The sequence below is a fragment of the Rutilus rutilus genome, assembly GCF_951802725.1.
Source record: "Rutilus rutilus genome assembly, chromosome: 1".
Lineage (NCBI taxonomy): Eukaryota > Metazoa > Chordata > Actinopteri > Cypriniformes > Leuciscidae > Rutilus > Rutilus rutilus.
Window position 1 is genome coordinate 72,571,166 of NC_140209.1, and position 16,248 is coordinate 72,587,413.

General features: G+C 36.6%; 2 protein-coding genes and 1 long non-coding RNA gene across 3 annotated transcripts in view; all 3 read left to right on the top strand.

The window, feature by feature from the left end:
- Nucleotides 1–16,248, top strand: part of LOC311305794 (uncharacterized protein) — a 1,216,100-nt gene that overhangs the window by 580,100 nt on the left and 619,752 nt on the right. The gene's annotated exons all lie outside the window — the stretch shown is intronic.
- On the top strand, nucleotides 488–7,974 carry LOC311303812 (uncharacterized protein). The gene is made up of 9 exons (XM_084430491.1): nucleotides 488–551; nucleotides 1,342–1,399; nucleotides 2,317–2,355; nucleotides 3,176–3,230; nucleotides 3,554–3,600; nucleotides 4,769–5,154; nucleotides 5,915–6,046; nucleotides 6,152–7,247; nucleotides 7,484–7,974. Exons 4-8 carry the CDS (start codon nucleotides 3,220–3,222, stop codon nucleotides 6,371–6,373), a joined length of 798 nt encoding a protein of 265 aa, XP_084286617.1. The 5' UTR covers nucleotides 488–551; nucleotides 1,342–1,399; nucleotides 2,317–2,355; nucleotides 3,176–3,219; the 3' UTR covers nucleotides 6,374–7,247; nucleotides 7,484–7,974.
- LOC311275842 lies at nucleotides 10,820–11,474 on the top strand. The gene is made up of 3 exons (XR_014624997.1): nucleotides 10,820–10,857; nucleotides 10,947–11,084; nucleotides 11,346–11,474. It is a non-coding gene; the product is annotated as an uncharacterized lncRNA (long non-coding RNA).

The following is a 16,248-nucleotide window of genomic DNA, read 5'->3' on the forward strand; positions in this document are numbered from 1 at the left end:
GAGAAAGAAAGGGAATGACTCATATAATAATATAATCTGCAAATAACAAACTATTATTCTTGCCAGCAAATGTAATTTAAATAAATAAATAATACATAACAAGCCCAACAGTTTTTAGACAATTTAAAGACACCCACCCCCCACCTATACATGAAAAAAAATACAAAATAATACGGATAAACTTGCCTAGACAATGATAAAACTGTAAACAAGCAAACAAACAGCTCAAACATTACAATTATTATATCAATGAAATGATTCAGTCTTTGTGTTCCTGGCATGTTCTGCAATTTATTTCAGAGCATTCTTGAAATTTGACGAAACCAGTTATTAATTTTCAGTTGATGTTTATGTTGGGTGTAGGACATTCTTCCTGAATCAAATAGGTGACGTAAATGTAATTACATGCGCACCTCACCTTTCGAGAGCTCCACCTTTATGAAAACTGGTTGGAAAACAGCCACACCTCTAAGGTACTTTTTTTCTTGTAACTACTCATAGATTTTATACTGTACAACTAACCAACAAAATTGTCTTGTGAGAAAAGTTAGGTAAGTTTTTACATTTTTCAATAGATTCTACATATTTTGTCTACTCTATAGCAAACCAAACCAAACACTTAATTATTCTGTCTATGTTTTTGATAAAAACTTTAAAAAGAAAAATGTCTTGTTTATCCGATTAAATTGATTATAAAAAGCCATTGGGGGCATTACAGATATATAAAATGTAAAAAGCAGTGTATAGTGTGTAGTTGCTCAGCCTTAAACACACTAAATATTGTTTATGTCTTAAATACAAAGAGTTCATTTAATTATTTATTTTATGTTGACACATAAAAACACATTTTAGGATACTTGATAAAACATTCTGTATTCTGTTTTTGCCTTTATTCCATGTATTCGTGTATAAAAACCTCATTCATTTCGAAATACTGACATATTATGGAAATTCAGGAAATTGAATTATAATGTAATTGAAAAAAGAAAGAGAAAACAGTGTTCGCATTGTTCATCAGGCAGAACCGGTTTTGAATCTTTGCTGTAATCGTAGCGGTGGACATTTAAGTACTCAAGGAGTACTAGTTCTCATTTTAGTTTACCATATGTATATGTATATGTATATGAAATGATAAACATGTTTAAGGAGTTAAGGTAACTGCATTTAAAATAGATTATTATACACTGACCCCAGTGCAACTGTACAATAAGATTTTTTTCTTATTAAAATATGTTGCCAGTAATTTCTTTGAAATATGACAAATATATCAAAGTGACTTATGTAAAAGAGGCATACGGTATGTTTTGTTTTTCTTTTATGTAATGTATTCTGTTATTGCAGGACTGTGTCCAGTGTACTGTGCCTCATCCACTGTACACATTTCCAACTTTTCTGCCAGGTTTGGATGTTTATTTCAAATGATTTACACTCTTAAAAATAGGCTTATGTCATTTTGAAAGGTTGCTATAGAAACCATATTGCATGTGCCATTTAAGGTTTAAGTTGGATTCCAAGTTAATCACTCTAAATGCATTTTTTTTTTTTTTATAATAAAAACTAAACTGTACATTTACTTAAATCAAATGCAACATTGTTACATGAAATTTTAAGTTACATAAAGGAAGAACAATGATTTCCTTTCAAGGGAACTCGCACTGCGTCGTATGATGACACTCTAGGGAACGCCTTCAGCGTTATGTTGTATTATGAGACAGACGTGCCTGTGTGCGCACACTTACAGCTTTTTATTGAGGTTGGAACTTTATATTTACATCATTGTAAAGAAAAAAAAAGAAAAAATTATATAAATGTTAATAGCACGGCCAATCAAAATCAGGGTCTACCATGTGCATAGTAAAACGATCACCGGAAATAATTTTGGGCGGGAATGAATGTAAACATAGATATCGGATACCAGTCCTATCTAAAGTGAATGTAAACATGCAGGCTAAAAATCTGATATGGTCAAAATATCTGATCTGTGCATTACGACTTGCAGTTTAATGCTGCCTAAGTCACTTGTCACTTGGTCTCAACTTCACGGGATGTTGTTGCACAAGTCAGAATTTGGACTAAGTTGCACATGTGCTTCAGGCCTAGTCATGTTGAAGGTGTTCCCTAGTGTGTCGTCATACAACACAGCGTCTTGTTCCCTTTTCAGGGAACCATGGTTACATTCGTAACCTGGGACATTTTGTAGTTTGAAATAACTGAACTGTAGTCCTAATAAAATAAAAGGTAAAAACAAAAGCAATAGGCCTAGAATAAGCTTCACTTATATGATAAAAAATATTTTCAATTATTATTGTAATCTAGGACAACTTCCACAACACCCTGCCTGTCCTCCTGAACCAGGTATGATTCACAGGAAATAATACGAAAGTTATCTAGTCATTTAAATCCAAATACTCTGTTTGTTGGTCTTTTTTTATTCATGTATCTGAGAGCACATACAATATGTAGCCTGATCGAGATGGTCCACACTGCAGAACACGAAATCCCTAACCCTAACCCACCTTACATATACCTAAACCTACCCATCTCCATCCTTTGATCCCTAAACCTACCAATCATCACCCCTTATCTGGATCCAACTCCGCCCCCTGGATCTCGTGTACTGCAGTGAGGTGCTACTGGCCTGATCAGCAATAGCTTTTTTATTTTCTCCAAAGATATACTAATTCTAATTTTGATTTAATAAATATGATCTTGCACAGCTAAATTTACCTTTAAATAATTCAGCATATAAAGGCAAATGTATTCTATTACTCAATGTTCATCACTGTCACAGTGTCTGGTTGGTGTTCCCTGGGTGTCCACTAGAGGTCTCTTCCCCTTACTGTCACCACATCAGGAACTACATTTCCTATCATCCTTTGTCTGTACTCATCACTGTTCATTGCACTCAGCTGTTTCCACTCACATTGTTTATATCTGTCTATTTATACCCTGTCTGTTCAGTCATTGTCAGGGAGTCCTTGTTTAATGTCAGTCTTCACTTCTGTGTTTGTTTCTTGTTTTGGACTGTCTTTGCATGGATTTTGACCTTTTGCCTTGCTGGATTGTGATTACCCCATTAAACTGCACTTGGACCTTACCTTTTTGTGTGTGCATCTCGTGATAATCACACAATCATTATTAAATTGTTGTAAATTTTATTTTCTTATACATTTAGTACAACGTTAAGAATTCTTCAGGCTTGAAAACACAGTTTGAAGCATGACAAACGAGTAAGTGCAAAATTGTGCCGTCACTCTTCATTTTGAAGGACAGGGTGGGAATAAGGGAATTGTTTCACTGAGACTAGCTATAAAAAAGATGGATGTGCAAATGCTATCAGTAGCTTTTTTTTGCTATCAGTAGCTATTCGCACTGTGCATAATTTAGATTGTTGCCCTCTTACTTTCCCACCTAGTTACACTTAATCATTAACATGAAAGTTTCTCAGCTTATGAAATTCAGATGCAAAATACTTTTGTTCTCATTTTGCTGTTTTTACAAATTACCTTGAAATATGACGGTTATATAATTTCATCCCATTTTTTTCCATTAGATCACCAGAAAAAATCAAGCAGAATTTTTTGTCATTTGTTAAAGAAGGTAAGGACAAGTAAAACATGTTTCAGCATGGATAAACATTCCCTCTGTTTTAACAGCATAATATTTCTTTGAAAATCTCATTAAAATAATCACCAAAGATAGTCTTAGGAAAGAAAATATATGCATTAAACTCTTTTAAGATGGCTACTTGAAACACAAGGATGACTGGGATTGCAATCTGCCATTACTCTCAATGTTTGAAGCTGTAATGGATTGTCTGCTGTTCACTGACAGACACACTGCATTAAAGAAAGCAATCGCCCGCTTATCGACTACAATGTTGTCATGTTTTGGAGACTCTCCATTTTGTGGTAATGGGACTGTGTAGAGCACGTGTGCAAATACTGAAAGCAGATCTTTACCAGTAATAAGATCTGTAACGGTTGCACAGAACGTATATACAGAGCATTACTGTAAAGTGCGAGAGATTCCAAAACATGCCTCTTACATTTGGAAGAACCTGCGATTTCAGCAAACCTCGTCTAGAGACGATGTGTCCCTCCTGGATAAGCACTTGGACAAATGTGAGTTTCTACATCAAATATTCATAAAGAGACTAAGGATTCAAATGGCTCCAATGGAAGAAAGGTGACCCTAAGTACATGTAATATAAATGACTGATGTCAAAGGACATGCAAAACATCATATATTTCTGAGTACAAAGGCACAATTGCATTTAATATACATGTTACTGTTGAAGGCCAGGTCGGATGTAATGCATAGATTTAAATATTGGGGGGGTTATCTCCCCCCCCCCGTCTCCCCCACAAACTACGCCCCTGCCTACCAGAACCAGGAAGTATGACCATATTAGCCCAGTTCTGTCAAAACTGCATTGGCTCCCTATTAAACATCGTATCAATTTTAAAATATTGCTGATTACTTACAAAGCACTAAATGGTTTAGCTCCACAGTACTTGAGCGAGCTCTTAACGCAGTATAGTCCTTCACGTCTATTGCGATCTCAATATTCCGGCCAGTTGATAATACCTAGAATATCAAATTCTAGTTTGTGAAAAAAGACTACATGCCTGCGCACATATATATTCAAACTCGCATACCTATGAACTGAACACGTGATGCGCATGTGCGTGACGTCGGTGTTTGCATATTATGTTTCTTTATTACTAATTAACTTATAATAATGATAATAATAATTTTGCTTCAGATGCTGTGGACCTCTGTGGGATTGCAAATTTCGTAAAGCGTAACCGTGACTTGACGATTCCTCTCGTGAAACCAAGAAGTTCTACTCTGAGAATTTGTGGGCAGGATGGAACAGTGTACGAAGGGGACGAAGAACAGCTTGAAGCCTGGAAAGATTATTACCTGCCAGAACGGATGGAAATGGAGGTGATTGGTGCCATTGATGACTTCCCATGTGATGCATTTGGTCTTCAGTTGGTGCTTTTGTTGGGGGAAGATGGAAGGGTCTTTGCCTACGAGGATGAGCTTTTGCACCTCGTAGCCAAAAATATGAGGGACCTGTTCCAGCGTGAGATGGTTTTCCCTGGAATGGAAACCTTTAAGCTTGGAGAATATTTTGAAGAGCCGGTGAGGTCATAAATACATTTATACATTTATGTCACATATATCTTATAGCATTTAATTGAAAAAGAGGTTTGTATTGAGTCAATGACAGCAATTTCAAACAAAGCCAAAAGCAGGATCGATTGTTGCGACTCCAAGCAACACGCAGTAGTGAATTCATATTTTTGAATCGGGTGAATGATTCATTGACTCACTCATAAAACAGTCACTTGACGCTAAAAAGAATGACAGTCTGTGTGAAATGCACAGCTAAAAACGAAATGTTGATAAATGTTGTGACACGAACACTGAACAGTCCCAGTGCTGTTGGACTGAATTGGAGCGCCACTCGCCCAATCAAATTCAAGGATCACTGAGATAATAAGATGAAACTATTAGTCTCAACATACTGAATACTACAGATCATCTGTAGTCCAGTCCCTTTTTAGTGCTTCGCTCCTTGCACTTTGTCTTTCGGTTTGTATTTCCACAGCATGAAGGTAAGATCTTACGGATTTATGAACCGCTCGTTTTAAACTCTTCCCGGTCTACTGACATTTGTTATGACATCCGCTTCAAACATTACAATGCTCGTGATAACTTTTGATAACTCTTGAAGTTCAAAGACAACCTTCTAAAGATGGCTACATGCTTGTTTCTCTGGCACATAAGGTCTATAGATTCCAGATATTTTAAGGTGTTTACATTGTAAATATAATATATATCCTGTTGATTATATACAGTTTTTATGTTCAAGTTATGTATATTCAAGTTTGTTTCCCAGACTGAAGAAGAATACCATGAAATGATGGAAAGTGATGAGATCAAAGAAAATAAGAAATTACACCTGGAGTTCAGACAATCTCTGGAGCAAGAATTGCTAAACACCATGAATGATATCGCACAGAGCCGTAAGGTGAGATTACATTTATTTATTGCCATAATTAAAATTAAATAATAGTAGCCTAATATTAATAAAATGTTTGCTAAGTTAATCCACCCCTCCTTTTTCGGAAAACAGGTTCATATGCAAAAGCAAGGGGATTCAGAGGATTTCACTGCAAGCCCACAACAAAGAATTCAAAAAGATTCTTCAATATGCAAGGTGGAGGATCGAGACACACATCAGAAACCAGCCTTTCTGCCAATCAAGCCATGGCCCTGTTTCGTGTATGAATCCAGTTCAAATGAATCTGGATTTACCCTTGTAAGAGGTCGTAAACAACACTTAATATTTCTGTAAGAGGTTGTAAACAACACTTAAAGGGCACCTATTATGCCCCTTTTTACAAGATGTAATATTGGTCTTGGGTGTCCCCAGAATGTATTTGTGAAGTTTGAGCACAAAATACACAGTTAATTTATTATAACCATTTGAAAATGTCATTTTTGGGGCCTGTTTTAAAAAAAGCTGTTTTGGTGTGTACCACCTTAAATGTAAATGAGCTGCATAATCCCCGCCCTGCTGGACCCAGATGATGAAGAGACAAAGAGGTAACTCTATAGTGATGGGTCCGGGCTGAGGACCCAATAAGTATGCCAGTAGTATACCTGATCTAAATCTGTTCTCGCGATAACTTGTAGCTAATGTGAGCTGTTTTAGGGACTGTTCGTTTTTTATTTAAGGGGCCACCGGAGGAGTTTACCATAAACTCTTGCTTTCTCATCTTACTAGGGCTGTAACGATAGACCAAACCTACGATTCGGTTCGTATCACGATTTTTGATTTTAGATTTGAAAAAAATCATGTTTTCGGTGCTGATGCGGTGTGACACGTTCAACATGTGGGTGGCGCTGCCAACAAAGCATCTAAAAGCTGTCACAAAGAACCGGCAAAAGTAATGATTATTAATGTCAAATATAGCAAGGATATATTTTAATTGTTTATTAATAAACAAGTGTAGCATAAGGCTACCTTACGGCTTACGCTGAGTTTCGGTTCATTTTTGAGACAAGAGTCCAGTTCACTCGCCCGCGCCTCCGTGTCATGATTATCTATTTTCTACTATATTTACTTATTAAATCCAGATGAAACATTGATTAAAATTAAGATACAATTAATAAAACAACGAAATTCACTTTAAAGAAAGGCTTTGTGCTTTCTGTTTGAGGTCTCTGTGAAGGACTGTTGGTCCATTAAGCCTTATTAAGCGTTTTCTTGGTTTTCTGTGGGAGGAAAACGTACAATTAAACTCGTTGCATCCATATTCAGAGCTCAATTGCTTTGCTTTATTTGTATGGTGTTTCCTGAGTTTGGTCTTTTAATACCACTGTCTCAATTAAACGCGTTGTGTTCATATTCTGTGCTCATCTGCTTTTCTGTAGTATGAAAACCAAGAAAACGCTTAATAAGGCTTAATGGACTTAATGGTTAAATTATTAATAAAACACAGGCAGCAAGTTTATTTGCACTGAACACACATTTGCTTTCTTTCGTCATATTCTGTGCTCATCTGCTTTTCTGTAGTATGCATTATAAGCATTGTGTTTACTGAGTTTGATAATATCGTTTATTTCTTTTAATATCAGTCTAATCATTAAGCCATGTTAACGTTTCAGTGCACACGAGTTTCGTGACATCATCGAAGTCCCATTTCATTGGCTAGCTGCCAACCAATAAAACGACTCCTTTGACCCCCCCCCTCCTCCCGCCCCCCTTTCTCTCTCACCGCCTCTCAGTTTCAAGTGCACAAGTTAGTTTTGCACCTGATATATCGTGAAAAGAGTAGCAAAAGTCAAGGCGCGAAATTTGAAATTGCAGTGACAGATTTGAGAAGTTGTAAGTGCCTAATTGAGGAAGTACCGCGAATGTGAACATAAGATTAAACGCAAAATATATATTACAAGTTTGTGTCTGTCGTTGTATTTCTGTGAATGGCATTTTACACATTTGTGTCTACTTGTCTGCAGCTTCAAATTCAGAATACAGGTTTGTGACTATTGTTTGCGAGTGCAAATTTCAACATTCAACTTCAGATTTTTATTTTACAGGTTTTCACATTGGAGCTGTGAGTGTAAATGTTCATGTACAAGTACAAATATTTATTGTACAAGTTCTCAAATTCACATTTACGTGCTCTCGAGTTTTGCTACTGATTTACCTTCATAAGTGAGGGAGGTCTGCGGTCTTGGCCATTAGTTTATTTACTTGGTTTTGTGTTGGTAATACATTGTCAAATATGTTTAAACTTAAATTAACTACCTATACAAGTAGTTATGTCTCTTTGTATTAATTCGTCCTGTTATTGACGTAATGCGCGTCATTAACAAAATGCGCAACCAGATGTTCGAATAGTTCGAATATTCGTGTGTTTTTTAGAGGGAATATTCGAACGTAATTTTTGAGAAATTTTGACAGCCCTAGAAGGAACGAGTCCTTTGGGACTGCCATGACAGCCCAGCTACAGGTGGGCATCAGGGGAGAACAAGGACATGCAATAAGATTGCAAGCGCATACTATTGGCAAGGCATCTTTTCAGACGTCATGAAGTGGGTAAGATAATTGTAGACTCAAATTCCCGAACCACAAGATGGTTTCATACAGCCCCTCAAGTGTAAATAATTAACTCATTGGTATGTTATGTTGAAATCACAACACAAATATTGTCTTTATCTTATGTGTATTTGATTTCATCAGACGACGGCTCGATTATCAGAGCTGGTTATGTTTATTGGGTCGCGTTTCAGTCACTATTTCATATAAAATATAAAAAATACCAATGAAAACAGTTTTATTTAGAATTTAGCTTCATTAAAATGGGCACAGAGAGAGACAAACTAATGTAGCCTAATAATAAATAATAAATGTACATTTAGCATTTTCATAAGAGCTGCCCTGTCATGCAAAAATCTAAACATGTTTGTGTTAGTAAATTACTCAGTGCAAAGAAAGAGAATAATGGGAACCTAGTATTACTTTGTACAACTACATCAGGGGTCTCAAACTCAACATAGGATCTTGAGGACACGACTTAAAGGGATACTTCAGGATTTAGCATTAAGCTTTGTAATAGTAGAAAACCTGTAGTATTTTCGAATTACCGTGCTTTCCACCCTCATATCCCCCTGAGACAAGAGATTTATGTATTTTTTGTCTGGAAAAAATCCTCTGATGACGCAAAAATCGTCATTTTGCGTCATCGGAGGATTTGCTGGCCAGAGGCTAAAGACTACAGCCAGTAGATGGCGTTGTTCCGCATGTTTTCAGCCCGCCCATAGACTAGAGGGATCTCACTCACATAATGTACACAGTGTCAGCCGTCTTTCTTTGGAAGATAAGTTAGCAGGCTCTTGTTCTGTGGTCTGTGGAGAAAGCTGAATATAGGAGAAAGCTGAGTAAGTAGGGGTTACCATCTTCCTTTTCCCGGACTTGTCTGGTGGGCGAGATCGTTCAAAATGTCCGGGATTAAGCTTTTGCGTTCTGCGGTCGCCATTCATTGTTTACATGCACACCTTTTGTTTCAATCTAACTGAATTCATTCTGATTGGTGAATCTGAATGTAGTGTTTACATGAACGCTAAACAAGTGATCGGTTGATGTGCGTTTTACCCTTGCTAAGAAAATTCCCGCTGCTCCGTGAGAGATGGGAGACCTGGCGCGTCTCAGTAATGACGCCACCGGCCTCGCGCCATTCTCCCGCGGCCGTCAGCCTCGTCCTGCTCGCCACAGTAAACATGATGAATGAATGGCGACTGTAGAACGCAAAAGCCGAATCCCGGACATTTTGGGCGATCTCTAGAGATCCCTGGCAAACTCATCACGTAGGCTAAGTTAGCCTTGTTGTTTTCAACTGCGCACTCTTACCGGTAGGCGTGGCCTCCTAAGGCAGCGAAGCAAGTGCATTCTGGGAGTTGTTGTCTTTCGTCCACATAAGCCAAAAATACATTTTCTGGCTTTTCTCAGTCTAGAAAGCTCCAAATTCAAAAATTTCTTCACATTTCTTCTACTTAAATGACCTATTTTAAATACACATTCATCTTCCCAGAGGTGAAGTATCCCTTTAACACCATTAAGTATTTAATATAATATGATCTTGTGGCCTCAATATAATATGTCGTGGCCTCTACATAACATACCTGGTATTTCTTTGTTCTTTCTACATGCAATCTAAAAAAAATGTGTAGGTGTTTGTAACATAATAAACATACATTTGCATAAAGCATCCATATTTATCCATGTTTATCCATGCCCATGTTGATTTAGAGTATTACAAACTTGAAAAGTTTTAATTTAAGGTACATTTAGAACAAATAAAAAATGTGCGATGAATTGAGAGGGGAACTGGACAGGCCCTTTTGTAGTCGAAGACATTACCGGAAAAGGGGTTGCTACACTTGCAGACAAATCAGGCAACATTCTCCTCCAGAAAACCAATGTGTCCCAACTCAAACCATTCCTGCGGCGTGACATTAACCTGAATGGTGAGTAAGGCAGTACATTACAGTAGATGGTCCACTTTTTGAAGTAAATGTTTATGGCAAATTTAAAATATTACATATACAACCTTTTTCAGTGAAAATTCATGATGACCATGATTCTTACTGCCTGAAGACAGACGTGGCAGGAGGTGATGCATCACGCACAGGTATGCTTTATTCGATTTGCTTTTAAAAAAGTACAATAAGTAACTTTAACAAAGATTTGTGACTGATCCAAATATGTTTACAGAAATTGAAAAAAAAAAACAGTTTTCAGTGGATCACTTTCACATCTTGGAGCTAGAAGAGGTAAGATGTCAAATAAATGGAAGTCTGTTATATATTATATAATATTATATATGTAAGACAATTAATTACAAAGCATTTTTGTTTTCTAGGAAATGTATATGAAAATTTTGAGTGAGGAAACCGACAGAAAGCGGCCACTCATTCAGTTTCCGAGATGCCAGGCCACAGTTGAAGATTTCGAGACACTGTGTCCACAGAAGAAAAGTTTCCCATGGCTGAATGACGACGTTAGAATTTTAATTTGCGAGTCTCTATTTGTCCCAATGGAATAAATGCTTTGAGGGATCTCCATATCTCAGCTCTGGAAGGCTCTAGAGTGTCCAATCATGCATTCATGTCTATGTCTCAGCACCCTCTAATGGAATCCAAGATTTTAAGAATATCCAAGAAACTTTATTTTATTTATATGGTCGTTTGTACACGAACCTCCTATATGTACTTCTTATATTATTCAACAACATTTTATTGAAATCTACTATTTATTTTAGATTCTTGACACAAGGATTGCACAGCTCTGTAAAGCACATGGTGGAACTGCTTTACAGGTGCACACGTTCGTTCTCTGGTGGCGATCCTTCACTATCAAGAAACATGTGGATGACAGTCACATTTCTTGTCTGAAGGTAAATGAAAATCTATGAAATAAATTTTAGGGGCAAGGGACACATTTACTTACTTATTTATTTAAAAATATTTTAAAGGACCTTGATGAGAATGCCACAGTCCTTATTCCAAGAATTGTTGGTGGACAGAGCCCTGAAAAGGGAAACCACTTCATTTTGTGGGTATGTGTGGATAAAAAAATACACTTTTACTCAACAGTTGTTACTCTGGTTAAAGCGGTTTCTGTTTATGTTGTAAAGGTCTTGGATGGTTTGCTGAATTGTATTCAAGTTTACGACCCCACTGAGTTCCCTCAAGCCAGTCCATCCATGGCAAGTGTACAGTTGCACATGACGTGTTGCAGCATGTTTGTGTGTTTTTGCAGAGTTCCCTCAAGCCAGTCCATGACACCTAGTCCAGCCTCCTCGCCTACCAGGTCACAACCCAACCATCTAAAGGGGAAATTGACTGACTGCATCATCTAGGCCTTAGGATGGTTCCACAAAGAATTGACTGCACATACAACATGAATTTACTTCAAACTAAAGATTTGACTTTTACAGCAAAATAGACACTGCATCTATTTGTGTCTCATTAGCTCTCAAAAAACTTTAAACTTACAGTTCATTAAATATTTGAACACAGCTAACTCAACATTAATTGTTTTTAAATCTTCACAATGTATAGCCAGAGGACTATCACAAAAGTGTTTAGGAAAGTAAAGACATACTAGAGTATGTTTGTTTAAAGCTGCTTTGTATTGTTGTGTATTTTAAAAAGCTCTATAAATGTCCTAAAACGATGTGCATTTTGTTTGTAGTTTTGTGTTAATAAAAATGTAATATATTACATCTAACAATTCAGTTGAATTCATTATGTATTGTATTGTGTAATTTAATTGAATTTTTATATAAGTTTTGGTTCTCTAATTTTATTACATTAAATGTTATTGTGTTGTATGATGTTCTGTATTAAGAATTAATTATGACATAAATCATATGCATTAGTACACAAATGACATGCTTGTAATAAAAAAAGCACATTATGCCCCATTGCTTAATAACAAATAACTTTGTCACACAACATACTTAAAAATGTTATTTCTTTCAAATAAAAGATTATTATTTGAATTAAGGGGTTTGATTAATTACATTAAGATTGTGATTCCATCATTTTATTATACTGTTCTTTAGTCAAGGCTAGACAACCAATTAATATTTATACCCACAAAACATAGCTAGCATTCTGTAATGTATTTAAATGTCTAAACTGTTGATAAGAAAAATAGTAATATACACAAATAAACATTATTTTATGGATCTTTTAATAAATAAAAGTGTAAACAATAATGACATAATTATAATTGCATTACTAATTGCTGTGAATATGGTAAGGCAGTATCAGTGCAGGAAAAGCTCAGGAAAAGCTCATAGCACGATCATCGGATAACGTTAGCTGTATGCTATGCTATTATCTAAGCTGACTAAAAAACACACTACCAACGAGAAATGTTTAATTTCACAATCTATAGCTTCGGTTAAATACTAGTATATGAAACGTATAATTTAAAATACATTAAATACATTAATGACTCGTTATAACGTAGTACAAACGTCTTCTATAATAATGTGATTTTGTATGATTTGTAACCAGGCACTAAAGCGATTACCCATAAAACGTGCTTTGAACCAATCGGATTGCTTGGGTCCTACGCCCGGACTCATCACACCGAAGTAGCCGTATTATTCATCACACCGGTCTAAAATAATAAAAAAATGGCCTTAAAATTAAAATTAACCGGTTGTTTTGTTCGAAATAAGCTTTTCGGATTTCAAAATCGAATTTCCGTTACACGTATCGAGTGAAAAAAAAAAACAGTAACAGATCCAGAAACGCACACTGTAGGCCAATCCAGAAATACATGCGTGAGATGCACAAAACACACACAAATGGCGACACATGCTGGTCAAAACTGTAAATGTAATACAGGCCAATCATGTAATGATGATACCTTTTACAAACCAACTGTTTTTAGTTTTTAGAAGTTTTAGTGGCTAATTGTAGCCTTGTTGTGAGTAAACTCTTTGTAAATAATATTTTATTAAAATAATACCCCAGACCCCCTCCTCCCTCCTCAAAATCACACACAGAAAAGAATGGTGAAGCTGCTCTCTCTTACATAATTTGTTAAAAAAGATAAATCAGCTACATCAAAAACAAAATTGTATTGATATAATAATGATTTTAGAAATTTCTAAACTTAAATCGAAAAGAGATAAAACACATTGAGTAATCCTCTGCCATATAGTGGTTGTAGGTAAAAGTCTTTGATCATAAAAGTTTTTGTTTTGGCAAATTAATAATAAAAATACCATAAATCCCCATAAAAGACTAAGTGGCAGCATTTGTTTGAAAACCACATCTAAAAAGGGAAAGAGCTTTACGATTGACTGCACAATTAGATTTGATCAAATCTGAAGTATATTTTTTACAGAATGGCGAAAGCTACGCAAAAATGGATCACTGCAATTCATAGAAACAACTGAATTCCAGGCAGTGAAAGGTGGATTTGCAGTTATCATTTTGAAACAATATGGGTATTTAGGGGTAAATTCATACCCTACAGTATATATTGTATTCAATGAAATATTGACATCGTATAATTCTGCATAATTGGATGTTTTAAATAAACACTGACAAAAAACTATACATGTTTTAGGGCTAATCTGAATCTAAATTTGTAAACTTTCAAAACAATATTACTGTAACCATGCCTCACTTGTGTATCTTTTTCCCACATAAATTTGAAATATTCCAAATGACCCCCCAGCAGGAGTTTATTGCGATCATTATGTTGTTGCGTATCATCAACCTTTTGTTACTTGGCACTTTACAGTCACAATGGCACTGTATGACTGATGTATCGGTTTCATTTCAGATTTTTCCTCTTATTCAAATTTAAATATCTAACATTCTGATTAAATATTTGTAAATAAATGTATTTTGTTCTTAAAAAAAAATGACATTCACAAACTTACAGTTTGCCACCCTTATTTTTATTGATAGTAAAAAAAAAAACGACAGAAAGATAGAGATATCAGTTTGAAGGAGATAGTCATTTCGACAGGATGAAAAGAACATTATTAAATTACTTTGGACCACCTGTCAAAAAAGCAACGACTGAAAATGCAGAGGATGATGATATGGAAAAAAAGGACAAGAATGAGGAGGAAAATGAGCAGAATAAAGAACAACCTGAACAGTCTAGAGGAAGTGAAGATCAGGGAACTTCCAGCAATGCAGGTTGCATTCTCCCCAGCTGCTGGACAGAGGAGCAGTTCAACTCTTTCTGTAAAGGCCATCAGTGGCTAAAGAACAGAAATGGCAAGCATTGATGTGATGCGTGTGGTAGTATAGGAAGATTAGGATTACACCATCATATGAAGGGATCAAGGTTGGCCAAAGAATGGTTGGACTTTCAAATATGCAGTATTGGAGACACAAGGGAGGCACAAATGGCATCACTTTGGAAGAAAATCTGGCAACATAAAGGAAGCCATGGACATAAGACTGATGATGACATCATGAGAAAAGTAAAGGAGGGCGACTTAGAGTCCAGTGTTCAAAGACAGAATGCACATATAGAAGAGAACACAAACAAAAGTTTCAGAACAGCATATATGATTTGCAAAAACCAGCAGCCCTTTAGCCTAATGGAGGACTTAGTTGATTTCCAGGAAGCCAATGGTATTACATTGGGAGGTGTGCTTCAGTCCAGAAAAAGCTGTGGGGACATATGTGAGTTTATCGGAGAAGAAATGTGAAAAAAACTGGTGACACACATCACTGAAAATGATTCAAAAATAGGAGTGCTTATTGATGAGTCAACTACAGCAAGCCATCTGACTGTGTTAATTGTCTGTCTTAGATGTGCGATTGGCTCAAACACACCCACAACTGTAATATTTGAATTACTTGCTTTAACCTCAACAACAGCAAAGTCCATTACAAGTTCACTTTTGCAGTGTCTGCAACAGCACTTTCCAGAGGAGTTTCTCAAACTCAACTGGATCTCTTTCACCTCAGATGGTGCATCAAATATGATAGGCCGTGTATCTGGAGTCTCTACCCAGCTGAAACACCTTTACCCTGATCTTAATGCGTGGCACTTTTGTAACCACAGGTTGGAACTTGCAGTTGGCGATACCATCAAGGAAAATGGGGAAATCAACCACTTCCAAGCATTTATGGATAAGTTGTATTCCCTCTATCATGCATCTCCCAAAAATGAGCGAGACCTACATCACAATGCAGAAGAACTCTCTGTCATCTTTCTCACCATTGGTAGAGTTCTTGGGGTCAGATGGGTAGCCTCAAGTGAACGCACTCTCCGAGCAGTGTGGCAGCTGTTTCCTGCCTTTCATGAGCACTTTCAGAGAGCAGCCCAAGGTCCTCGTAGAGATGGACGTGAACAAAACATGTACAAAGGACTTGCAGTTAGACTTACTGCAACAGCCTTTGTCAGGAACCTTGGAGTAATGAGAGATGCTCTAATAGAGTTATCAGAGCTGTCACTCATGTTGCACAGTAACACCATCACTCTTCCTCTGGCTCACTCATTGGTCTGTCAGAAGGTGAAGGTGTTTGAAGCGCGTGCTAAGGGAAGACAGGGTGAGTTTGCAAGAACTGCTTCAGAAGCTGCAGAGAAGGCAGAGTTTGAGGGTGTGGCACTTCATCCAGGGAGAATGGTAGATGTTGCCATAAATGCTCAAAAGTTTTACGACAGTC

Bases quoted from the DNA above. Each gene is read 5' to 3' on its own strand.
- LOC311303812 (XM_084430491.1), top strand. The intron at 3,601-4,768 runs GTAAGGACAAGT...ATTTTGCTTCAG, and splicing joins TTTGTCATTTGTTAAAGAAG to ATGCTGTGGACCTCTGTGGG. The intron at 5,155-5,914 runs GTGAGGTCATAA...TTTGTTTCCCAG, and splicing joins GAGAATATTTTGAAGAGCCG to ACTGAAGAAGAATACCATGA.